At 33.6% G+C, this 27,301-nt stretch overlaps 1 protein-coding gene across 5 annotated transcripts; it reads right to left on the bottom strand.

The window, feature by feature from the left end:
• Positions 1–392: 392 nt before the first annotated feature.
• On the bottom strand, positions 393–26,627 carry LOC123713151. 5 transcript variants are annotated; one of them, XM_045666688.1, is made up of 3 exons: positions 26,429–26,627; positions 4,355–4,511; positions 393–2,128 (listed from the first exon to the last, which is right to left on the bottom strand). In XM_045666688.1, exon 3 carries the CDS (start codon positions 2,123–2,125, stop codon positions 485–487), a length of 1,641 nt encoding a protein of 546 aa, XP_045522644.1. In that variant the 5' UTR covers positions 2,126–2,128; positions 4,355–4,511; positions 26,429–26,627; the 3' UTR covers positions 393–484. The 5 variants fall into 5 exon arrangements, with proteins under 5 accessions (XP_045522644.1, XP_045522643.1, XP_045522642.1 ...); XM_045666687.1 differs by lacking the exon at positions 26,429–26,627 and adding an exon at positions 18,465–18,602; XM_045666686.1 differs by lacking the exon at positions 4,355–4,511.
• Positions 26,628–27,301: the final 674 nt, after the last annotated feature.

Here is a 27,301-nt window from a genome sequence, read left to right as displayed (position 1 = left end):
TCGAGGCCTTTGCTATTTTTTTGTACTAGGCGTTTATGATTTTTGATTCGTGTATTTTCGGTTGTTGCAACTTTGAACATACAAAGCAAATTAATATTAATCATTATATTATTTTCTACATATAGTGTTCTCAGTCAAAATATTTTTTTTAAGTCCGTTAAAAACTTGGTTTCGTAAAATGTAACATTTTAATGTAAGTAATAATATCCTTTACCATATCATAGCGTCAGGTTTGTTTTTTTCTAATAAATATTATTGTGTTGGACTTGGGAGTGAAAAACAAAAGATGGCGATCTGAACTTCTAACTTTGAAGAATACAAAGCAAAGGCCAAGTCATTCCAAGTCATTAAAAGTTTTTTAATAACTTTGAAAGGTAAATGAGAACTCGAAATTTAAACTATAAAAATACATTTAATAACTAGAGTTGGATATTATGTATGAATAGATTAAGCGTATGAGGCGGATAGGCGCGGAGCGACGGGGTCACCGGTTGGGAGGCAGGAATCCTAATGCAGAAAGCGCCGCAGTTGCACTGGCAGCTAGCGGCTCCCGCCAACGCCACAGGGCTGTATCCCGCACCGGCTGCGCACGCAAATCGGCACACGTCTTACTAAGCGCCGTGACGCAGTCGGCGCGATAGTGCTGCAGACGCGCGTGTCGCGTCTCTAGCGCATATGAGCTGCAGGCACCTCCAAGGCAAGCCAGAGGAAAATGGTTGTGCAGAGCCAGCACGCGGTCCGTCTCGTGAAACGCTTTGACGTACTGGCCCGGTTTGGTAAAGTTGCGAGTGCGGTACACGTGCTGTAACATGTGCAGGTAACGCGGAACACCCTCTTCCCAAGCGTGTTCATGTTGCAATGAGTCAAGGAAATATAGGTTAGACGCATGATATGAAGTGCGCGGCGGCTTTCCCGAAGCGGGTGTTGACAATGGTAGAATACGCCGCATTAACGCTCCCCAGTCACCGTCTTCCAACGGCACTATCACTTCGTCAATGTCAAGCAGTGCCAACCAGCGGTATTGGTACATATGGCGATACAAGCAGTCGTTGTACGGTATCAGCTCCATCTGTCGTTTATGTGTCGTTTTCTTTTTGAGATACATGTGCTGCAAGCCTGGCAAGTTTGGTTGTCCACCAGGCAGAGTTATAGGCGTCACTTCCACGACGCCGAGATCCTGATAGTAATCTAAAACTTTTGTGATGTTTGGATGAACCTGGAGCTCGTAGAAGAAAATCTTGTGCGCACCGAGCAGGCGCACCATCTCTATCCACTCGACGAGCCTGACCGAGAGATCCTCATGTAAGAAATCCAGCCCTTTCACGCAGACGGCAAAATCTTTACGTTCAGCCGGGGTTGGAGGTCGGTCGTTGTGTACGCGCAAATTGTTAGTTGCGCGGTCGCAGGGGTTGGCCACCAGTGAAACGGAGGCCGGCACGAGGTGACGCACGTCAGCAGGAAGCACGCAGGCCATCAGGTAAGGCTGCAGCACGCCGTCCCGGTAATTGCCCCATTTACTATTCCACACATACTTGTACTCGAGGTTTCGCACCACTACGGGTGCCTCGCGCTCCTCGAACCAGAGCTGGCAGTGAGTGGCGAGCGTCGGTTTAATGCGATCGTGAACAGCTAGGACGCGCACGGCAGGTCCGATTCGTGAGGCATTGCGGGCATCCATGTACGCGCCATACAAATGGAATACCTCACCCTTGGCGCGCAAAGTTTGCCAATAAGTGTTATGGAACTCAATGTCGTATATAGAGGGGAAGGGCGCACAGTCCTTTTTCTTGTAGAATTTGTTCTTGTCGTCCTTGTGCTTGTGCCAATAGGAAAGCGGTAGCGAGGGCAATCGGCGTTCCGCATCGGCACGCAGTTCTTCTTCTGTGAGAACTCGCGTGTCGGTAGCGGGTAGAGCGGGGGCAAGGGAGGATGGAGGAGCGGACGTGGAGGCGGCGGGCTCGCTCTGCAGCAGGAGGCGTGCAGGTCGCGCGGGTCTGCTCCCAGTTGTCGGCGTCTGTAGCCGCGGGGCAAGCATGAACGCGGCGAGCGCGCACCACGCGAGCAGCACGGCGGCGCACCGCGCTCTCCACCGACCGCCGGCACCCGCCGCACACCACCCGCGCATGCCCTGCAATGAACAAAGCAATTCTTTTATTAAGTTGCTCACTGATGCCGAAGCAGATTAATAATTAATATAATATCTATATCATAATAAAAAACATAATTGTAGTATTTATAAAATTCCGGAACATTGAAGATTACCAAAACTCATTTTGCTGTTCTTAGAGAAGAAGCAACGTAGGCAGATAAACTTACTATATATAATAGTAACTTTTTGTAATAAATACTACTTTTAAAGTGATATTGGTTATATTTATGCTTTTTCTAAATATGTAGTGTTACGATTACTGATTTTTGTGTAAACTAATAGAATAGTGCATGTATTATTGAAATCTGATTGGTTTGAAACATATAGAGATTTAATATAAAATAGGTGTTGGCTATTAAACTATCAGTACTCGTCTATTCTAAAATTCTCAATGAAATAACAGTTCATAAAATTACATGATTTTTGAAGTTAGTATCAATCCGAGTATCGAAAATTCATTCTTGTGGTCACCATCAGTGCGAGACCATAACGTGTACAGCAGAAACAGGCACTGTGCGCGTCGTCACTCAACCGCAGAATTTATTTTAAACACGGACAACTTACAACATAGCTTTTAAACTAGAAGACTTCATAATTATGCTTATTACGGCTACTTTGACATAAACTGACAAAAGCATACAAATAGTGCGATTGTAATCTTAAGTACTGATTTGTTTTGCTATTTTTGAAACAGTTTCTATATGTTATCATAATCCGCCCACAGCGCTTAACCATAGGTTATATGACATTTGTCGTTGCTGTATTGCTTATTATTGTGAGTTAAAATATTACGTCTATTCATGCATAGGAATGTACATAAAGAATAATTAAGCAAATCTCGGCAATTTAACAAAAAGTTTTTTTTGTTACATTAGTTTGTGATAATATATAGGGGTTTTAAATTTTAGTCACGTGGATAAAATGACCCACTTCCAAGTCCAATCATTTTTTTGTTTGTCACCGGATCTATTTTTATCCTTTAATGATGGTCAGCTTACACGATCTGCCTTAAGGCCCATAGAATACAAAGTAAATTTTAATCCCTATAAGTACAACTATAATTAAATGAAACAGCATTCTTAAGGTATGAGAAAAAGGTATTTTTAATTAAAATATTTATTGTAATTATCGATAAATATCTGACGATTGATCGTTGTGAGCGGTTAATTTAGAAGATCAAGCTTTTATATTCATTATCTGAGAAGTGGTGTGGAGGAATTTTAATCGATAGACCGCAAAGCTCGCTAAGCCGGTTTGAATTATTATTTTTATAGGGGTAACTCAGGTTATCAGATAATAAAAAAACAGAATAATGTGTATATCTGTGAAAGTTTTATATAGTTGTAAAGAATAGGACTGTTATATATTTAACAGAGCCTACCTGCTGTTCTTTGTGTCTCGAGGACTCACTCTCCGTGTTTAGTTTCAATGAGAAAATACAAATCGAGTCACGCGTCAAGAGAATAGAAATACTTTATTAGATATTGCAATGTGTATCAATTGTTTTGTTTTTAGGCTAGCTTAAGCAGTTTAAGAGTTTTATTAGTTAATTTCAAATGTTGTTTTCCTAAAAATCCCGTGAAATTGAATGTTCTCATACAATTTATAAACAAATTACTGTGTCAACGGCCAGTATATGGAAAATACCGGTTGTGCTTAATTTACGATTAAAAAGATATGCTGTGAAATGGTATAAGGCATTTACGGAAATAAAAAATACGTTAACTATTATATTATATTTAAATTTTAATTCGTTGACTAAACCCAAATGACATGATGATGTAATATTAAAATTTTACCTATTTTCATATTTTCTCTAATATATTTTCCTTTGTGAACTTAAAATATCTACGTTTTAGTCAGGAATGGAAGGCTAAATGCCTTCTTGTCTACGTACAAAAAACAAAGTATTAAAAAAATGCCAAGACGCATAAAAGTTTGTAGCGCCACTGGATTATTATGCCAGATAACCGTTGTAGTATTAATGGAAGCAGGGACCTGAGGACTGCTTAAATCCTAAGGGCACGGGGTCAATGTTTCTCATTATCAGACCCTGCGTCCACTTCTAGGGCATGGTGTCACGCGGAGAACTTTCTATTGCTATATGACATAAGTAGGTAGATGCCTAAATTGCCTTATACACACTCACTTATAACTGACAACTCGAAGTATAAATAGAAAACTAAATAATGACGTCAACTCTACCTGTATACTTATAACTTCAGTTACTCTGTATATTTATGATTACGTATTCCAGTCACTTCTCAAATCAAGGGCATAGAACGGACGAGAAGAACTGGCAATAAACTCTTCGTCACTCTTTTAAGTCGCCAAGGTTTCTTTAGAAAATCTCTGTAAGCACCTGCAACCATTACATCTTGGTCCTCATCACATTTTATAACAGTAAGTCATTACATACTAAAATTTTAATATCCTATTTTTAAAACCTATTAAGAGAAAAGGATTATGCCAAAAGTTTACGACCCATCTCAATTTAAATTGTTCATCAGGATGACATTAGTCTTAACAGTCTTAACTAATTATGTATATGTAACAATTAAAAATATGAAAATAGATTAACTGTAAAATATTAATCCAAACTTTATCAACTAATACGGCTGGGATTCATGATAATAAGTTTTGATTGCATTCCATCAAAATGGCTTGACGTAATTCTTACCGGAAACTCCTTAACCTTGGTAACTTATTAGTTGAATCAGTAATTAAATGTTGCTTGCACAACCAGTCGCAATATATCATTTACAAATTGTTGATCGATATATCGAATTTTACTGATTTAATTTTGCTTTGATTTTGTTCTAGTGAATTAACTTTGCTGTGATTTACATATGTTGTATTAACCTAAAAGCAATCAAATATAAGCCATATAGTGTCATCTACTAGGTGTGCCACACGAGGATTTTAAATTAGCTTGAATTTATCATAATTTGAATCCGTTTGAAGATACCAAAGTAATTAGCATTAGGAAAAAACCGAAAATCTCTGCAATATATTTGGAATTCAGCTCAGAAACTGTCATGTGATAACTAACACAGATAGTAATAGTGAGAAGTGAACTGTTGTGAGGAATGTGCATGTGTGTGTTTTTACATTTTTGCACTCAATTGCAGTCGCGGCAATGTAAATGTGTAATATTCATGTACGAGCAATAATATATAAATTCGTCAATATCATACTACTGGTCAATTAGTTTTTAAATATAACGGTTGAATTATTCCTAGATATTTGTTAATTACAAATACGGGTTCTCAGCAATGACGTCAATATAATTTAATTTCCTAGATGCCAATAAAACACTAAAGATGGTCACGACTCATGAGTTCGTGAGGGATGACACGCACTGGTTGTCTCAACTTATTAAAAACCTTGTAGCAACCTTAATACTTCACGGACTTTAACCTTCTATTGACTTTGAGTATTATTAGATTGGCAAAATCGATCTTACAAACTATATCGATTACGTACGTACTTCTTATGAAGTGAAACAATTTAAGTTCAACTACACTGTAACAGGTTTTTTGTAAAAACTAAAAACACTGTATACATAAATATCTACGTGTAACATTTAAGAAGCACAATTAAATTCGTCGATGAAATCTATTTTTTGATGATCATTATGATGGTGTCGCTGTGTTTGCAGTAGTCAATACTCGAGTCACGTTAGTCAAGGTTGGTCACGTTCTACTCATAAAAGCGAGGAGACGAGACCGTAACGAGACAAGCGGAAAGTGCTTGCCCTTATTTCTTTACGCATTTGATACAGTCGATATACAACTTGGACAATGAAGATTACAATGCAAACGAGCGATAGACTCTAATCAAAGAGACGAGAAAACAGAGACGCAATCTGTGAGTGATGGTTATAAACTGAAACAAAAAAAAATATTAGGTCTAAACATGAGAAAAGGTCTTAAAAAGAAGGTTGATTAGCAGATTTATACATCGGAATTTACCTACTTACAACGTAACCTGATACAGACAGGAGATATCAAACTGAACACTATCACGCACTACTTGTTGCGAGCATTAACTGTAAAATATATTAATTGTTGTAATGTTGTGGAAATATTGAGGAAGTATCGAGCCGGAGAAATGTTTCCGACGTTTTCATTTCGATCATTGTTGAATTTTTAAAAGAATTGTTTTTTTAATAAGAAGTATTTTTTTTATTATTGCGGTTTAACGATAAAGATGTCCTCGTGAATATAAAGCATAAGACTTTACAATAACTCTTTAAATGTGGTATTGCAATAAGAACAGATTAATAATATGAAGAAAAGAAATGCGTTCTATATCAGTCCTATTACTTTCTAACATAAGATAGTAAACATTGAGATAGAACGTCTAAAACAATCTAAATTTACTTATTTAAACTAAATAAACGATGTCCCTTATAAATAAGTGTTTATGAGTCACAAGACGATGTTCAATGAACAACAAAAAGATGGTGACACATCCGCGTCAATCTAAACTGTCTTCCTACACTATCTACATCCAATAAAACAAGCTTGAAATGGCTTCTTTTAAAGTATTGAAGGTAAAATAAGACGCGACATTTAGGTTGCAACTGTCAAGTTTAAAGTGACAGTTTGGTTTGGATAAGCGATAAATCTACTCTTGGCGAGGTACCAACGTATTTGAGAAACAAATAAAACTGAACGCTCAATAATAAACTATTGTTGGGGAGGACGCGATGGTCTTAATACCATTAAAGATTGACACCCCACAATTTAGCTCGTATAATTGGTTTAACTTAAATGTAAAGGTATTCTATACTTGATATGGCTGGTAAAAATTTATATTGTATTCTATTTGTATGCCTACTATACAATAACTATGTTAAATAACCCAAAAAATATAGATCAATCAATTTTAAAAGAAACCTTTAAGCTATTGAGCAATTAAAATAGTATGTTAGGTTAATATAAAAAAAAAAACTCGAGGCAACGGAAATTACAATTTATTTGTCGTCAAACATGCTTCAAGTAAAATCCTTATTTTTATCCTTATAATCATTGCTTACAATTTCAATTAAAGATTGTTAATTGTTTGGTTTATAGCTTAGGTATATTTTTATTTTCTGTGTGTATTTTTTCCTCTTAGCTTCTGGGGATGTGACTTACCTACAGTCAAAACCGTTTACGAAGACATCGTTTAGAACAACATACCGGGTATACTGACCTAAATCAAAGATCACGGCTGATTTCTATTGTATTATGTACCTAATAACAATGTCATCTGCTGTTACGACAATCGGTTTCTACCCTGTAGTAGTCCCTTCTATGTCGTTATAACAGATTTTGACTGTATCGTTCTATACAGAAAGTAAGGAACGGTAAATCAACGAAAACTTTATTCACATTTAAATAAGCAATTTCAAGGATGTATTTACAAAATGACAAAAAACTAACTTTTTCAAAAATAAAATGACGGGAGTTCGTATGACCTAATAAAGTAATCTTCCAAATATTCGGAACTACACGAATCGCAGAAGCCATTTACTATTTTGTATATATAGCCAATTTGAAAAATAAAGGGCCATATAGAGTGTGTAGTTAATAGAAGGGAGATAGACAGGTTTACATTTCCGTGTTTCGTTAACGGACGGAAACGGAAAGCCTGTTTCGTTACCTTTCTGATACCATTTATAACGACTAAATAACTTTTCCACTATTCCTTGTGGCTAAGTTGAGCAAAGTAATGAACTGTATCGTTATTAGATTGTCAGTACATGGAAGATTTATTTACATATCGTTTGATACAGGCTTTTACATTATTTTATGGATTAGTATAGTTAAAGATCTAGTGATTGTTATTTTAATTTCTTCAGCATTAATGATAGAATGACAATTTAAAACTGCACGCGATGATTCACAAGTTAATAATCATTTGCTGATACATTGCTTCAATAGGTGATTTACACATGCGAGAAACAAGACACGAAGATGAAAGCAAAAACTAATTTGTTAACAAATCAGATATTTAATCTGTTTTCATAACACTAAATAATCATAGCACAGTGAGTGATAAATTATCTTTTTTATAGATCAATATTTTACCGGTTAATTATTTACTACGCATGACTTGGTACTGAGAGGTTGTAGCTTCTTTATAAAAAAGATCTATTTTATAATTTGAAAATAACTTTCGCACTAATTAGTTTATAATGAAGTATTTTACGGGAATAATTATTCTATTGCTATGACTTCCTGAGTATTACAGTAAACACGTAATATAATACCGTTTATAAGATTAATTGAAATGACTATAGTGTACAATTTGCATTATGTCCGCCATTATGCCATATCATTGCAGAGTCGTTATTGAAATCACTGTAGTGTATACTGAATTTTGTTCTTGCACTAAAACGGGCCTTGGCCCTATCAGATTGGTAAAACTTTTAATTTATTTTAAGTAAGAAAATATAATAGTTGTTTTTTTATTTTAAGATTATAGAGTACATACGACATTAAACATTTGTTTTGAAGTTAAGAGTAAATATATTTTTTTACAAAAGAGCCCCAACCTATATTGCAATATTTTAAATCCATATACATATTACATGAAGAAACTAATTATATATTTGTTGCTTCATACTTCAGACTGTAATAAAGTTATCAAGTTTCAGTCTATGTTGCGAATCCATTCATTTAATGACGAATTCAGTTTGGAATACGTTTTACAGATTCTGAGCAGTTGAAATAAAAATCCCGATTTATTAATTATAATCATATGATATAATTCAGAATTAGTTAAAAATTTAATTTCCTAATTTATAATAGGAAGTATCGTGAGTTTAATATATATAAGGCCATTACCACCTATAGTTCCTATAACGATGAGTAACGCTTAAATCTTATACAACGTAACACATTTTATATATTTAATGCATAATGCAGACTCAAACCAAAACAAAATTCAATTGTTACCATTTGGGTTTTGCGCGTCATGGTTCCTTTACGTGGAGTATTATATATATTTTTAAGTGTATATATAATACTAAGTATACACAAAGTATTTAAGAACTTAAATGTGAAGGATAGAATTGACTCCGATATAAAGTGAATGTAATTAACAGTGGTTATGCGAGATTTTAAAACATTATCTGAGTTGTTATTCATTATTACATGAAATTATTTGCGTCATTGAGGACGTAGATATATGAGGTTTGTGACGAATAAGGTTAATAGTGCGAATCATTTCTGCATTATTTAAGTTTTATTGACTTTTAGAATACTGGATCCATTGCTCATTCTACAATTGAAACTTCAATCTCCAAAGAATCACAAATAGGTATAAATACTGATAGTCAGCTCTTCTGGCATAGCTTGTCACTATTTAAAATAATTATTTGATTTTAGTTTTTTTTTAAATTAAATAATTTAAATAAAATTGTTTTTGACATTAATTAAAGTTAGTTTTATGAAAGTATAATTGTTATGTGTTTTGAGTAGTGCCCGTCTTATATGTGTATGTACAAATAATAATACTAAATGAAAGCTACATAAGCTGATAGATAGCTACCACGAAGATGTCGCCGGGGATATTACCTGCAAAAGAAAAAAACTGATTTTATTTTGACATTCTTACACTAATTATATTATACAAGTCTATAAATTTTCTACAATTATAATAAAATCTTTAATTTAATATAATTACTTTTTTATTTAGAAACAATTATTCTACTAAACCAAGAACAATAACAAAAAACCTAATTACGTGGTCATATCACATAATTTAGAAATAAGGTATTTGACTACTGACAGTACAGACAATTTAATTTACACAACGCATTATATAATCCTATATATATATATAGGATTCCTTAAGCGCCTTGTTTTGTAGTAGCAACTCCAGCTATGTGTTAAGTAACTTTTTAAAAAGGGCACTATTAGGGTTATATTGAAAGGTAATTGCGCAACGCGCACTGTTAGCTTGGTTAATCTGTTAAGTTACGTTTATTATAAAACATTAAGGAGGTCATATCATTTGGTAGTGTTATGCAACGATGGCCTGCAACTGTACATACTGAAGCGGAACAATTGAATAAAATATAATGTGAAATACCACTATGCAGGGCCTTAAATAGATTCGAGCAGATAAAAAGTCAAAACCATAATAAGCTGCGCGATTTAAGGAAAAAATAGGAATGTGACAATAATATGGAATATTTTTGTTGCGGTAATTCCTAGCTTTATTTAAAATACACCTGCTCTTGTAGTTTGACCAGTTGCTTTTGTACGCTCATGTACATTCGAAGTAAATTTTTTATTGTTTCAATCGAAATTGGCGTAATCAAAGTCGGCCCCTGTAACGAGCAAACAGTTATCCGGCATCGCCGCGGGCCACAACGGAACTGCTCTACAATATAGTGCATTTGCTTTCATTGCGCCAGCGCATCACGTACACAACAATGACGATATCTTTAATAATCAAAGAGATTTGTTACAAAAACTGGCTGTGATTTAAAAGCACTTGGTTTATATTTTAAGTTTCGTTCTATTTTATCTACTACAAAGTTCGTTTTTATCTACTATTAAGTTACAAAGGGGACGTTGTAATTTAAGAAATCATTTTAATAATAATATTTATATCAAGACAATCTGTGCACCTAAATGTTTAGAGCATTGCTAATTATTATTTTGATTTGTATAGCTTTTAATAGAGTAATTGACATAAGAGATATATTAGAGAAAATGTTTGTGATGAAATAATATAGTAAAACGATTTCGGACAGTTTTAAAATTGATCAAATTAATTTGTCCCACATTTTACCCACACATGGCGTGTGGTATTTATAAGTTCCGTAAGTTTTTTATAGATGATGTGAAAAAGCGCACAGTTGTAGCTAATTAGAGAGGAGTTAGTGGCAACGCTCTAGTTGCGTCTTGCGTCCGTCTTGTCGCCCGAGATATCTCGCAGTTTAAACTCATAAATGTCTCCTAGAATTAATACATAAATTAATTTAACATATACTCTACTTGGACTTATATAAGATTAGTTTTGATACATGTAGTTTTTGATTGAATCAAAATAATCTCGCTCGAAATGACACTAAGCTTTAAAAAGCGTTTTTGTTTCTGAAGTTTCTGAAAAACTAGCGAAATCATTTTATTTTTTTTAATAGTTCTACTTATATTATATATTCATCTTATAACCACGTGGGTGACGCAGGAAGTAAACATAAGTTGTTATTAATAGATTATGATATTATCTTTACTCGGGAATTATGTTAGTGGGTTAACTGATTAATCTTTAGCAGAGGTTAGTCTACACTTCTTTATATAACGTTTTATTACAAACAATATAATTTCGCATTTAAGTATGGAAGTGTCGAGCCACAATCCCTTCGACTTTAAGTAGTTCAGGTCATGCACAAACAGCATTTTCAATCCTCTTTGTTATGCAAAAGAAAAAAATCGGTTATCCGTTGCCAACATAGCAGAAGCAATCTGTCAAACTGACACAATTGAACATCTTTGAAATAATATTATGTTGGTATTGAATGAAACGAGTACGTGGTGTCGCATTACAGTGCGCAGCTGATTCCTTTCAATCTAATATAAAATTATTACAGCCAATTGATACATATTGTCCGTGAATGACGCACAGCTGTGCGGAGTGCATTATCTCTAAACACTGTTGCTCAATTGGCTCTAAAAATAAAAGTAAGTGTCCGTACAATTGGGCGAGTGCAGCGGTCAGTACCGAGTTGGCAAGTATTGTGTCTCCTTGGACCAGTTTCGCAAGGGCTGCTCCAGTTTCAATCACTTCATTTGAGACGCCTTCTCCGATTACAAGCCACCGGTCACCGGTTGCCATTTAACAATTATCAGATATCACACAACCATATTTTAAAAAGCGCTCCCGTCCCGATTCATCGACACATGCGGGCTTTGCACGGATTACCTCTAACTATTCAAAATATATTTTCCATTGGTTAAAATTTCCCTAAAGTATAATGTTTTTGTTGATAGTAGTTGCTAATGTGATTGTAACACATTAGAGAATTAGGAACGTATAATTATAATCATGAAGCAATTTCTATTTTAAATATATCAAATCTACACGAATTTATGGTATCTGCTTTATTATGTAAATATAATTGGTATATATTTTTTTTCATGTTATGCCACAGACTGTATCCATACAACATCTATCCTATCTTAATCCATCAAATTATTATCGCTACTCGGAAACTGAATAGCAACATTACGCCCCTCAATCGATGTGACGAAAGTTTTCGCAAGTGCGTGTTATATTATTATTCATTTCGCAAACAATGAGATGAGATTGGACCGCCTTGAACGAATCCAACTTATTATTGGTACTCACGCAAATGAGATGATTGCTACAGACTACTGATGAATAGAAATATAAACGGAAGCTAAGGAAATGATAAAGCATTAAGATAGGCAATACTTCGTTAAGGTATTGGAAATTTATTCCACCAGGATAATTCAACTCATTTGGGGCCTCGGGCGGGATTACCATATTGATTTATACAGATGAATAACAGGCACTAATGATATAGACGTAAACTATAAAAACAAATTGTTATTTCACTGCAGCGAAGGTCACTAGATAGATGAGGATGACGGACACAGCAGTGACATTTGGAAAAGTCAATGAGAAGCAGCAAGGCAACTTTATTGCGCGCGAATTCATTAAACATATTTGGTGCGAGTATGCGTCTCCGCAACGACCCTCATCTCATTTCTAATGTTATGTCATTCTTTTTTAACGAGCATATCCAATACTGTGGCGCTTACATGCTGTCAAGCACACTTTATATCCATTTTCATCATTTTTTGTTAACTCCTTGTGAATACTTGAGTCATACTATTAACACGAGTTTGTTATTTATGTGTTATTTTCGTCTAAACGTCTTTTGCTACACCAGTAATTATGTTGTATTTTTTTACTATATATATTTAAAATCTTGCGATATTGAGGAATATACGTGATAAAGCACATGGAAGCAATCCCAATTTGTAAACAAGATTTCTTAGAAAGTTCGGTACGTATGATGCCGACAGTCAAGTTTACTACGTTAGGACAATAAAGCGACAAAAGAACGTACACAGCTCCGCAATTTTAAGTAATTTCGGTTACTTAACATTACTTTTAAGTATAACATTTATTATTTATAATGGCTGGGTGTAATACTATGAAGAGTGTATCATTCTATGGAAGACAAGACAAAGCCAAGTGATTTCGACGCTTTTGGGGGTTTGTCGTTAATTCGAGAGACGTTGCATGGATATTACACTGTATTTATACAATATTACATTGACATTTGAAAGGTGTAAAGAGCAAAATTATAAATTTAGATCGGTTCATCAAATATATTGAGGAAACGAATGTCGTTGATGAAGTGGTTTATGAGGTTTAATTAAATGAAGCTAGGCATTTTATTATAAAACGAGTATTGTTAGCTGACACTTAATAATTTCATACTGAACTTATTAATCAAATGTCACGGAACAATACGGACTACAAGTGTATATTTCTTGTATAATTATTATGCATAATGAAAAGTTACCAATATTGTCTATCGGGATCTTTTTTCAATATTAATAATGCAATCTCGGTACATAAACAAGGTCAAGGTTAGCATTTCTATACTGTAAGTATAATAAATTACAATATTACAAAAAAATGTGCGCACATGTAATTTAAAAAAAAAAATGAACAGTTACAATAACTAAACGTCGTTTAAGCGAGGGCACTAGAATCAGATAGAATCAAAATGATTCCACTATATATATGAAGGGTAAAATAGTTGAAGAATACAATTGTTCTATGTTCCGTGTAGGCAAGGACATACAACGAAGCCATCCGTATTAAACTGATTGAATTAACTAAACGTTGAGAAACGTGGTAAAATAACTAAGTTAACGTCCCTGTAGACAAATTCTGACCTGTTTCATCTACCTGCAGTCAAAACAAGTGTCCTATATCGGAAACCGAAAAGACTTTATTATTGGTAGTTAATATATTGTAAAGTTTTATTATATGACGTATGAATTGGAACAAACTCTTTTGACGTATGAGTCAGCATAACTAAAAGCCAGCAACTGTCTCTCGCAAAGCCAGTTGTTTGTCCAAGTTCAGCGTGATTATCCCCCTTTCCCCTCTATGTCCACCCCTCTGGTTCTCCCCGCCTATCTTACGGAAACCGGTATTATATTTCCTACAACTCGTGTGCCACGACACTGTAATAACTAAGTTATATATTTACATAAACACTCGCGACTACGGTAAAAGTCTTACGTATCAGTTGATTATTGAAAGTTGAAATATAATGTTTTTTTTAGATTCACGTTTACTTATTTGTTTAAGGAGGCCATCCGTAGTACATTAATTTATTTCTTCATTTTATGATTTTTTCTTATTCTTTGAGGTGGACGTAGATATGTTATTGTTTAAGATGGAAAAATTGGCCCGGCCCAAGCAGTGAACGCCGTGTAGAAAGACCAAAAAAACGCTCGTCCCAGGATAGCTATCTACAGCCAGCAAGCAATGGATGTAAGAGTTGAAAAATAAAGTTGAGGACCTCAACTATCCATCGAACCGTACGCTTAAGATACAAACACAGAAAATAAAAATCACTAAACTTTATTTAAACTCTATCCGTTTCGTTATAAATATTTTATATTTTAAGCTTAATAAATTATTTTTGTATGAGTTTCTTAGAGGAAGAAGATGTTAAGCGATACTGCCATAAATACTAAAAAAAATATTAAAAGAACTGCCTCATCATCTTCAATACATAATTGGGAGTGTGGTTGTTATTTATAATATTAAAGCGGCGAAAGCGTAAAATAAATACTACTAGTATTTATTGAAATAGATGAAAAATTTGAAAACAGTTATTTTGCATGAAGTCGCAACAATCGCCTCATATATGCAACTGATGACATTAGCAATATAATACTAACTATATTCACAGTAATAAATCAATGGACAGTGAGAGAATGTCAAGTGGAATTAGCGATTCGCGTCGCGGCCCTAATGAGCCGGAAACACATCGTCTGATTGGCCCAACGGCCAACGCCGACCGGCAGCGGAACATCGCGGACGTCCGCGTCGTATAGATTCACGCAGATAGTACACAAATTTGCATAGACATCGTAGAGAGTCATTTTGTATATCACATGACATAATGTATATAAAATGAGTACATATTGTGCATGTTAACATCTGTACTATTTGAAAAAATACCTTTTTTATAGACCTACTATGTTATAGTACATGTTTGAATAGCTTAAAAATAAATGCTCAATCGTTTTGTCTGCAAGACTAGTTTAAAATTTAAACAGATTTTGTTACTCATGAATACTGCTTTTGTCTAAACAGGGATTACATTTTCTTTCATAATATACATATAATAGTGTTAGCCAGTAATGAGATATGACGGACGCAATTGTTACATAAAAGAAAGACTAACAGCGAGTCATTAACAATTATAACGGTTTATTGTGTGTGACGCGCGAATGGTACACAAAATAACGCGAACTTTGGCCAATGGAGGTGGCGCAGAGGTAGCCACATCATGCATACATGATAGTATATATTATATTTAAACCATTATGAGTGTTAATAAAAAGTTGTAAAAATTGAATAGTTATTCTTAAGGTTATTAAATTATTATTTTGCGTGGAATTATCTTATCGGCACGAAAAATCGTTGAGCGGTTCCGGTGGACATTTTACTGATGATTTTTATCAGCATACAAAATCATGCAATATTGTCATCTATGGCTACATTTTAAAATCAATGTTCTTTAGAATATATGAAACGTATAGATAAGATAAAATGTCCATTGCAGTCGCCCTTTTTCTATTGTATTTAAATCGATATTTTTAACTAATAGCAAATTATTGATAACATAGTATACGCTTGAAAAAAAATATATTTAATGTAAGATGTTATCAATTTTAGTAATAAAAGATAAAGATATCAATAATAGATTAATACGATAAGAACAATAATGATTCATGGTCATTTATAAATGCCTAGTTCAATAAGTACCGCCACTATGAAGACAGTAGATGGGCAGTTTTATAATCGTTATACTTTTTATATGTTATGAAAGCCAACTATGTAGTTTAAACATTACAATAATTCGTAATTTACCATATTGCTGTTATTTCAGCATCGGTTTGTCAAGGTTGCCGAATGCAGGGATGGTATATGGAACTCGAGCCACGCCACATTTTTTGTTTCTCTGATAATCGTGTCAGCATTATCCACAAAAACCACCTAGAGGCACTACCAACGAGGCCATATTGGGGCGCCCTCTGGAAATGAAGTATGCTTCACTAACATTACTGAAAATCTAATATTTATATCACGACATGTCCTTAGATTTGCCTAAATTGTAATGTTTTAAGTATTATTTTCATTTTCTATATAAATTCATTTTCCATACGCATGCCGGTGATAATGATGTAATAACCTCTCGTGTGTGGATATTATCCAAAACGAATTACGTATTCGGATACGTCACGAGCGTCGAGTCGAGTCTGTTGCAGCTATTATGTGATTATCAAACTTTTAAAAACATACATGTTTATAAAATGTGCCTACTGTGATTCTATTACTAGAAATAAATATAGTTACTCAAGAGCCTGAACTGTAGTAAAGATAAACAGATAAAAGGTGCACTTTAAAGACAACTATAAGGAAAGGATCATGAGGAAGAAGGAGAAGAGGGCGCCCTAAAAATATAATATCAGATAATAATCATAATAGTAGGAGATGTAGAAGTTACACGATTACAGTAAATAAACAATATATCTATATACTAGTTATAGAATACATTGAAATTTATACTAAACTTAAGAAAACTGTATGTGTGATTTGAAAAAAATATCAACAGAGTCCTGATCATCTTCACTGGAAAATCAGGATAACAAACAAATTCAATCATTTAGAGTTGTAGCGCCACTGAATATTAAAAGCATTGCATAAATCATGCTAGAATTGTAACCTTCGTATTGAAAAGTCCGTAGTAGTAGAAGAAGTATAATTGAAAAGTACCTTATAAAAATAATATTATCTAGAAAAGAGATGACAGACAAAACGTGCGACGCTGAAATCAAACAAAATATTGTTTTAATAGCAGACGTGCGACGACGCAGCCTCGTGAAGTGACCGCATTCCGTAACCGAAAACTTGTCCCCGCAGAGCCTTTGTTATTCTAAACATTTTCCCCTATAAAAATACCGATTTAACAACCTCAACATTTGGACCTCAGTTTAATCATGCTTAAAACATTTTGCTGGCTGATTATACCGTTGTAAATTTGTATTGACATAAGCAAATTACTTTACTTTTTAAGTTTAGATCGGACCTTAAATACTATTTTTTGTAAACAATAATCAGTCAACCAAACTAATGTCAGTTTAAATGTATTACAATATTTCGGTCGATAGATACATACTACTGAACTTAGCAATATTGGTACCTACTTGTCCTATATATATCTTGATTTAGATATTAATTTCATATCAAATAAAACTAAATTAATTTCTTCATACATATAAGATAATTATTTAATAAATTTGATAATATAACATATTTACAACATATAATATAATTTATTTGTAGATAAAATGAAATATTTATCGTATCACCTATCGTGGTAATACGATAATTACATCTAATATTAATAAAATGAAATAATAAAATTTAATTAATGACACAATAGACACAGAACAATGTAACTATTATATTAACTTAACGTACGAATTAGCACACAGCGCACTGTTAAAAAAATTGTGTGTAATATAACTTTTCCAAAAATGTTACAAAATATCATTAATTCTGTTTCAGAAAACCCCGATTCTTATGTCCCAGTATGATGCCAAATATTAACAAAAAATATTATATGACTTTAATTATAATAAAAAAATATGATTATACAATTAGCAGAAAAGCTTTATATATAATCTTCACATTACCCCTAACACACTTAATTTAGAATGCAAACCAAGAAAATTCTTAACAGATATTTAAAAATATTTATAGACGCCGTCTAAAAACAAAACTTTCGGGGACAATCGCATAAAAATTCAATGTCCTCAGAAGTTTTTAGCGAGAAGTACGTTTAAACATACAAAACGACACAATTTTAAAACTCCTTTGCTATGTTTATTGCAATATTACAAACACACACACAGAAATTTAATTAAAAATTAGTTTATAATATGTTTGAAAGTGAATAGGTACTTAGACTGCTAGTAATAATACTAGCAATGATCAGTAATGTAGTCAAATAAATCACCTTTGTTTCAGCAATGTTGAATATTTTTAAAGACGCGTAGCCAATGTGTATTACACTGTACACTCACTACCGGGCACATAACCGGTATCACACTTAACATTACTTTATACGTCAGTGTGACAGTGCGGACTGGCACCAACGGACTGACCTATCACCTACGAGTGAGTAGAGCCTTCGTGGAGCGACCATGACGTAAGTTTTATCGGTACCATCAACTGATAACGAGCGATTGTACAAGACAGTCGCCGCTCCGGTTAAGCACATACATACTATATCGAATAAACTATACATACTATATAAATAAAATATTATATATATTATTACATAGGTTATTGCCAAAAAGACATAATTTCTACTAATCAATATACCGATTTTTAACGCATCCTAGGCATCAAGCGACTACATATTTCGTCTGCTGATGGCAAAATTGTTGCTTGTTATGTGATTAGCGTTTTTAATACTCGAAATGGTTGAGAATATGTTTTATTTTTTTGAAGTTTCGTTGAAGCGAGTCAAAATTCGTACAAACTATAGTTAGATTATTATTTGCTTTTAAACAGTGATTTTAATCAAATACTTTATCTTATCGTATACATAAATAACAAAGATCTATGATAGGTGTAAGTACAATAAGTAATCTACAAATATTTTGTCGGAAAATATTTGTTTGTTTTAACTTATCTGAAGCATACGAAGAAAGCAATGGAAATTTAAAATTAGTTAGAAATTTAAAATTAGTTAGTAATTTAATCTACAGAGTAAGGTAATAAGGTATGATTTCGTAAAAGCAATTCCCATTATTTAAATTGTGAAAGGTCCCGGAAACTTCTAGAAGATCGATCGTCGACCTCGAAAGTAGCAAACCTAGAGGTTAAACAGGACCAGAGAAAGTGCGGAACTAGACATTAGGGTTGTATGAGTCTTTGCAGGTTTGAAATTATTTAATCATACGGAATACACACAAAAGGAAATACAAAATAATACTTCACTGTTTCGAACAGTCCTGGCTGGCAGTCGTTATGATCCCAAAATAATCCATGTTATTCAGGATTAATTAATTAATAGACTTCATTCGTTACACACTTACCTTTGCTTTGTATTAGTTTAGACAAAACCGAACTATATAATGAGAAACCAGACATTTAAAGAATAACAATTCTATTTCATTATCCGCAATATAGTAGTGGGTATAAGAAATAACTTGAAGTTAGGCTATGAGTCATTTATAACTCATTTAAAAACGCACGTTATAGACTGGACTCTATTAAATTTACGTCAGCTGTACAAAACTGATGTCTCACTCGCATACGTGGCTTAGATCGTTAAATAAAACCAACGATTTAAACAATGATAAGAAGATTGAGACTATGAAGAGTGCGGGAATTTCTAACATGATTCATGGAATAAACTCAAAAACGTAGCAGTACTGACGTATGGTAAATATTAAAAGCCTAACCGACCAAAGAATTTTACGTTGGACTAAGAAAATACTACGATTGAATTCTGTTGATTGGAAGGAAAATAATTGAAAATACCATATGTAAAGTCAGTGTTGGCTTGATGGTTTCAGCGTGCCACTCCCTGGGGTCGTAGGTTCGATCCTAGGCTGGGCAGCAAAAGATTTTTTATCCATGTGCGCATTTAAAATTCGTTCAAGCGGTGAAGGAAAACATCGTTAGAAAACTAGCGGCGTGTGTCAGGCACAGGAGGCTGATTACCTACTCGCCTATTAGATTGACAAATGATCATAAAACAAATACAGAAATATGTGTGTGATTCATTCATTCGTATGTAAAGTCAAATTAATAATGAATTTATTAAGTTGAAATAAGCAAGTGGAGTAGATGTTATGAATAAAAAATGTAAACATGAGCAATAAGATCTCAAAACGTAATGTATTGTGTAATAATCTCCTTGCATTACCTTGGTGTCAGTGTCGATGCCAGTTTGAACAAAGGTTGAATTAATGAAGGCTGCTTGCTTTAGACTGTCTTTATGTTTAGTATAGATAGAATATATGAAATATATAGAAGTAGTAGCTTCTGTTTTCATGATTGAAACCTAGCTTCCGTCGTAAGCTTAAGAAAGGAAGACGGTATAATGATTTTACTTAAAGGAAGTGTCTTAAGATAAGAATTTAAAAAAGATTTTAGAATATCTTGTGATACAAACCAAATGTTTAACTATATAATACTCTAGAAGTAACACAATATATGAATCACATAAAACGTAGATCATAAAGAATAAAGTGGGTCAATCTTTATAAAGGTGGACTTTAAAAAAAACATGTGTGTGTACTTATGTATATGCGTTGTAAGTTATACTTCTTTCGCGTAAAAAGATAAAAATCTTTTTTTTTTAAATTATCTTTCGCCTTATTCTACGTTTGTAGAAAAAACTACACTAACTTTATTATAACGCATTATCTAGTTCAATCAAGTTTATTTAAATATCACAAAAAAAATATTTCTGCATAATTGAACATTTTTTATTTTAAAATTTACTCTCATCATTTTCCCTAATAAAGGGAAAAGAAGTATAACTTCAAAAATACCCAGATTAATGTAAAAATAGCGTATGATGGCAATAATACTGTGAACTATTATGGTAAGTGGTAACCCCTAAGTCCACACTCCTCGCGTTTTATCGTCCGTTACACAACAGCTCTCTCCGCGACACGCCACGACCCCTACACTATTGTATCATCTCATCGTCACGACATCATGGCGAAACACAAATATTTTATATGAGTCAATGTTCGCCTACAACCTTTTAGAAAATTAGAAGTGATTTACTGATAAAAAATATTACTTACTCAATACAAACATGTTGCCATCTTTTGTATTTCAGGAGACCTGATTTTGAAGCTGATTCTATAAAAGAACTTGGATAATCGCGCAACGTAGGATTTGGATTATTTTTTTATTAGCTTAATAATTACTTTAATAAATTAATTTAACCACATTGCATTTTTTTACTATTCTATATATTTTATTCAAGTTACTTTGATTAAATGTGGCCATAGAACTTTGAATTTTAAATAAGAATAAAGCCCTTATTGCATCAATTTACACTTTATATTGTTCCAAGTAAAATTTAATAGACATGCTATTTATTAAACTTTATGACAAAAGTATAAAAATACTAATTCAAAGTATTGTTATGCATGCGACTGTTGCAAGATATAAACAAGCCAGCAGTAAGGCTTTTAATCCTTCCAACTTCTCTCTGTGATAACCACTCGCGGTATTCTGTTACTTTGACCTGCCCAATTCTATTTAAGTTTCTTTACTATTTGGCTCGCGTCTTATTAGTTATATAGTCAAAAACGATCACGACGACATAGTTTAGAACAACATACCGGTTATATTGACCAAAATCAAAGGGCTGAATTCTATCGTATTAGGTACTTAATAACAATGTCATCGGCTTTTACGACTTTCAGTTTTTACGACCAAATAGTAGTCCCTTCGATATCGTAATAACAGATTTTGACTGTAGTTCTATGGTTTCTTTCTTCCCCTTTTTTCTTCTGAAACGTTAAATCGATATTTTCGTATGTATTAATATAGCATATAATTTTTTTTGTAGCTCTATAGCACAAAATGTGTAGTCTTACATAATAACGAAATTTCGATTGCGAATCACGACACATATTAAAGTAATTTTTATAGTTATTAGATTAGGAAATAGAATTTGTTTCAAATTGATATCTTTTGAAAATATTTTATAACGATCAAGACAGCTGTGTGCTTTGAGATGTGTCCACTTTACTTCTAAGCAAATTGAATAGAAATATTTAAAATTAACTACATATTTTATGTCCTGTGGTATCTGGGTTATTAGGAAACTAAATGGAAAAAATATCAATATGTGAAATTTGGCTTTTTGGGTCGTGGATTACAAGAGATCAAAGGTGGCTTGATGCATATTTTTAAACCCCGTGTCAATATTTCCTTTAAGATTACTATAGAATGGGTCAAGTTAGGTCAAACGGCACGTGGGTCGTAAAATTAACACGTTATATAAGTTTACGCACATTTGGAATCATTTAGCGGTCATTAGCTATGTTTACCTTTATCTAAACTTGTACTTTACTTCCATCATTCCTCAGTGTTAATATTAACCTTAAAAATATCAGAAAAACCTTTTTGAAAGTGTTATGTTAGGCCTAGTCGGTAAGCATCCAATTCTTAAATAGTCATACTTTCGAATCTCAGCTATGCACAAATGCATTTTTCTCTTTATGAGCGAAATGTATGGCGAAAGAGACCACGTGTGGAAACCGGCTGTTTTTGATCCAAAAATCCGAACATGCCAAAAAAACTAGATCTGGGTCTTTCCAAGAAGTAACAATATGCATGTGGTTCTTTTAGACACTAATAATTACTAAAAACAATAATACATAACTAAAATGAATTAATAAAATAAATAGAAAGTAAATTTATCAAAAAAGGAAATAAAAGCTAATATCTGTTCACAATTAATTATTGTTTTTAAACGATAATGAATGAAACACGAAAATTTACGCTTTGCATAACACATTTATTTAGAAATGAATAATTCTTAAGAATGTGTACATAAAGCGGAGAAATTATTACTGCGCGAGTCGCGGACTTTCTGAATACACTCTACATAATGCCACTACACGTATATAATTCACGCAAGTTTTTAAGTGTTAGCATTCAGTAATTTGTAGTCGCTTAATTGTAATATACGCATATTTATTTAAATTAACTTACTACTAAATCTGTATCTAAAACCATTAATGGATTTCTATTGATTCAGCCTAAATCCACCAGTTTCTGAACCAAAGAATCCATAAGTTTTTTTTTAGTTTTGTTTACGTTTAGCTTTCAACCATTTTATTCACATCAATCTTATCACGTTGCATTATATGAAACGTCTGCTAAGAAAAGATTTTGAGAAAGGCATCTCGACTGGCTTGAAATGATATTAAGAGAGCCGCCCAGGTCCGAACCAGCCTACGTTCTCTACGCTGGATGCCCTATGACCCACTTTCCAGGACTATAAGTCAAGTATATCATACCGAATAGGGTAAATAGTACTAATAGCATCCCAAGTATTCCAGCCTGAGGTCAAGCGTTCAAATCCCAGTTGAGCATCTTCAGTTTCTTTTTCTATATGTGCAATGAACACTGCTCCCACGCTACCATTAGCGTTAATCATAGTGATACGACCCTTAAAACCGACGACGAAAGGCATCATTTATGTATAAAATCTATACAGTCTTAGTTCTTTGTACCATAATTAATTGAAATAAGTTCACTTGGTTTCGAGAAAGTCAAATTTACTCACTTTCACCTAAATATATTAATTAGGAATTAATTTGTAACTTATTACACCTGTTTTCGAGTCATATAAGTTATAAAGTGATTTTTTAAGTTTCGTATAAAATCTACAATTTGACTACGAATGTAAATTACGTAAATTGATTATTATTATTTATGTCGATTAGCTCCGAACACTTTCTTACATCTATGTAAAACAGTAATTACGGCATAGTCAAGATGCATTTTATGTCGGAGTAGCTTTCACAAAGTTCCATCTTCTATCATAAGTATTTAACAAATTGTTAAGTTATTTCGTGAACGCTGGCGTACGTAAATTATCTTACAATAGTTGTAAGATGTAAATTATTAATCTATTTTTATGCCCTTATATTAGGGCTTATGTATATAAGAATGTCTAGCTAGAATTCTAGAATATCTTTTCATCATTTTACTTGTCTGAAGCCGAAGCTGGTCGTTTACAATTATATCTATTAACATATAACTCAATTATTGCATGAACATGCGCATTATATTACGCTAACTTTTACTACCGAACTAATTATAGAAGCGATAACACCCACATGTGACAAACAGCCGTTATTTATTTGGCCGTATGAAAGGGAACTAGGCACTTCAAAATTAAATAGTTTAGAAAAATTTACTCAGTCCGTTCTTCTATAACGGTCTCGGCTGTCGTTAGGGCTTATTTAGATTAATATATTTGTATGACATTAATATACATAATCTTGTTTTATCGATGCATGGCTATTTTGATGGAACTAACTGCTTGCAGTGCGTTATCCAGACATTAACTTAATATTTTATAACATGAAAAAATTGACTCAATATACCTTATAGAATTTAGCAAATCTTTATTAACTTTATTAAAAAGAAACCTTTATAAGTTATAATTCTTTTATATTTAAGAGTGATAAGGTGTACCTAACCCGTTTAAGTGCAAATCGGTTGTTTGTGTAAATCTTATCTCTTCTAAATAGATTCGCCTTATTTATCTCAAGTACAAGGGACACAAATCGGAAATATCAGAAATATTTTGGAACGGTCAATTAAACTTCAAAGTTGCTTGAAATTATGTAACACTGTTGTTTGGTATCTCTCTTTAGAACTATAACTATAACGATGCACTCAGACAAGTATAGAAATGCTACAAAAAATAATAGAGGAAAATTTTAGACGTGTAATTTTGATTGTAATTGATTTTATCACGTATTCGTAATCTCTATCTAAACTCATACAATTGTAAGGAGTTTTATCATAACGATTTGTGAGCCTAAATATTGTTATGGTACATTTTGTTAAACTACGTATATAATAATAGTATTGTCATTTGTTGATAATAATACATAGCTACAATATTAGCTTAGAATATAATAAGTTTTTACTATAATACTTTTTGTTTAATTTGAAATCACACAGGCCAAAGGATACTGGCTAATTGATTTATTACAGACTGAGCGTAAACAAACTAACCGTTTAAAATTAGGTATCGGTTAAAATTTAAGAACACAGTAGTCTTCTTAAATAAAAAGTTAATAATAATATTCGTTCATTGATTTAAAACAACAGCCATTTCTTCTGCAGACCATTCAAAACTGATCTGAGTAGAAGAGTCAAGAATCTTAGTAGTTTCTCTTCTTTGTAAATGGAACTAAATGGCAAGGAACTAATTTGATTACGTATACCCGGCCTCATGATACCGTTGAACAAGTGGTTCCAGTGAGCGAACGCACGGTCCTTACCCCGCAAACCACAATGCTATCTCCCATCAGGCAGCCATTATTTCGCATTCATTAATTATTTCTTCTAATACGAAGTGACGTGAAGATAACACCTAATCCCACTATTGAATTCGATTGTCTTTTCTTAGATTTACATCAAGAATATTTATGATCTTTACCAACCAGCACGGACTAAAAACATACCAGACTGTTCTTAATTTACAATAGTTTTACTGTACAATTTGAATTCAAGAAATTATGATTGCAACCCCTTATAGGAAATGCGTTGTTATATTTTGTACGCCATTATTCGTTCCCTTATTGATCAAACTAACCTGGTAACAGCCAATTCCTGACACCTTTGTGTGTTTCTAATAAATAAAACTTTATATTTTTTGGCATTGGTCCATAAAATTAGGCACTACAATTAACTAGGAAAATTGAAACTTAAAGTTAGAGCTTGTCTCGACAGCTTTCAATTCACGCCTCTTACATCACTTGATGATATCTTAGCCTAATTCTATTGTGCAAGCTTTTTCATTTCGCCTCGCCGACGTATCCTTCTAAAACCTGACGTCATCACAATCACTCAATCAGATTTGTGCAAATCTTATCTTATCGTTATCAGGAGATTTCAAATGTACTCACAGCGTTTATTGAAACTATAAAATGTTCTTAATGGAAATGCGAACACTTCATTAATTTTTAATTTGCATACCTACTACGCAGCTTAAAACGGTTTGTCTTTTCGTATAATTTTATCGGAATAAGTTGCTAATGTGTTTTGAAAGTAATGCTGAAATAAGCTCAGACGGTTGTACTGCCAGGTAATTAACAGTCGAGATCGAGGAGAGCACATGATATAATACTGAACTGAGTAACTGACAATTGATACTTCCTTATGGATAGTAGTAGTACACTTTGGACTCACCTGGTGGGTTTCTGTCAGAGTCGGGAGCAGGTAAGGGGGCGCGCGTTCATACTCGCGCGGTCGATGACCCGGGGATGCGCTGGCGCAGGCGGCTAACTGTTCAGCGAGAGAGCAGGCAGACCAGACACATACAAACACTGACACTCTGTGACAAACGCAACCACTTCGCACGAAGGCACTCGGCTAACTGGCGAGTGGCGTTTGAAAGCAGAGTTGCCAACTCGAATTCTGAAAAAGACATAACTATTAAATTACAAAAAAATATATAAACAATATAAGAAATACAATTTAGGGTTAATACAGATTCTAAACGGTCGGAGATTTAGTAGTAAAATATCAAAAAGTATAAAAGAGATCGAACAATCGCGGGTATCCTCGATGATAATCATTCCTCTCTAATAGGTCGGCTAGTGTCATTAGATGTGCAGTAGTCGTTTCAGGGTTTCCCCTTCATGTACTGTACTGTTCCCTCACCACCCAAAATTAGACCAAATTACATGCCGAGAATCAATACTTACAAGTTTTTTGATTACACGAAATATTGTATAAGTTAATCCAGAGAAATAATATTTAAAAATGATTAGTATTTTATGTTTTGCACAAAAGCTACGTATATGGAGTGCAGTTTATTGCACTACAGTGCTTTCAGGCTCAAAGCTCAAAGCACTTATATCAATGGAAAAATGTCTAAAGTTGGCAACACTGCTTGGAAGACTAGTCACCGGTGCCGCCTGCGCTGTCAGTGCGGCCTTGACCGCTCCCCGCACCCTCCTCCGTCTCAACACGCGATTATCGACGCCGGCGCATCCTTAAACCCCTCCAAACCCTTCCAGGAACTGCCTTGCACAGGTATCAACTATCCCGTGTAACTAA

This window comes from Pieris brassicae, chromosome 8 (genome assembly GCF_905147105.1).
Source record: "Pieris brassicae chromosome 8, ilPieBrab1.1, whole genome shotgun sequence".
NCBI classification, from domain to species: domain Eukaryota; kingdom Metazoa; phylum Arthropoda; class Insecta; order Lepidoptera; family Pieridae; genus Pieris; species Pieris brassicae.
Note: the sequence above shows the minus strand (reverse complement) of the source record. Positions and strands in the feature narration are given on the sequence as shown.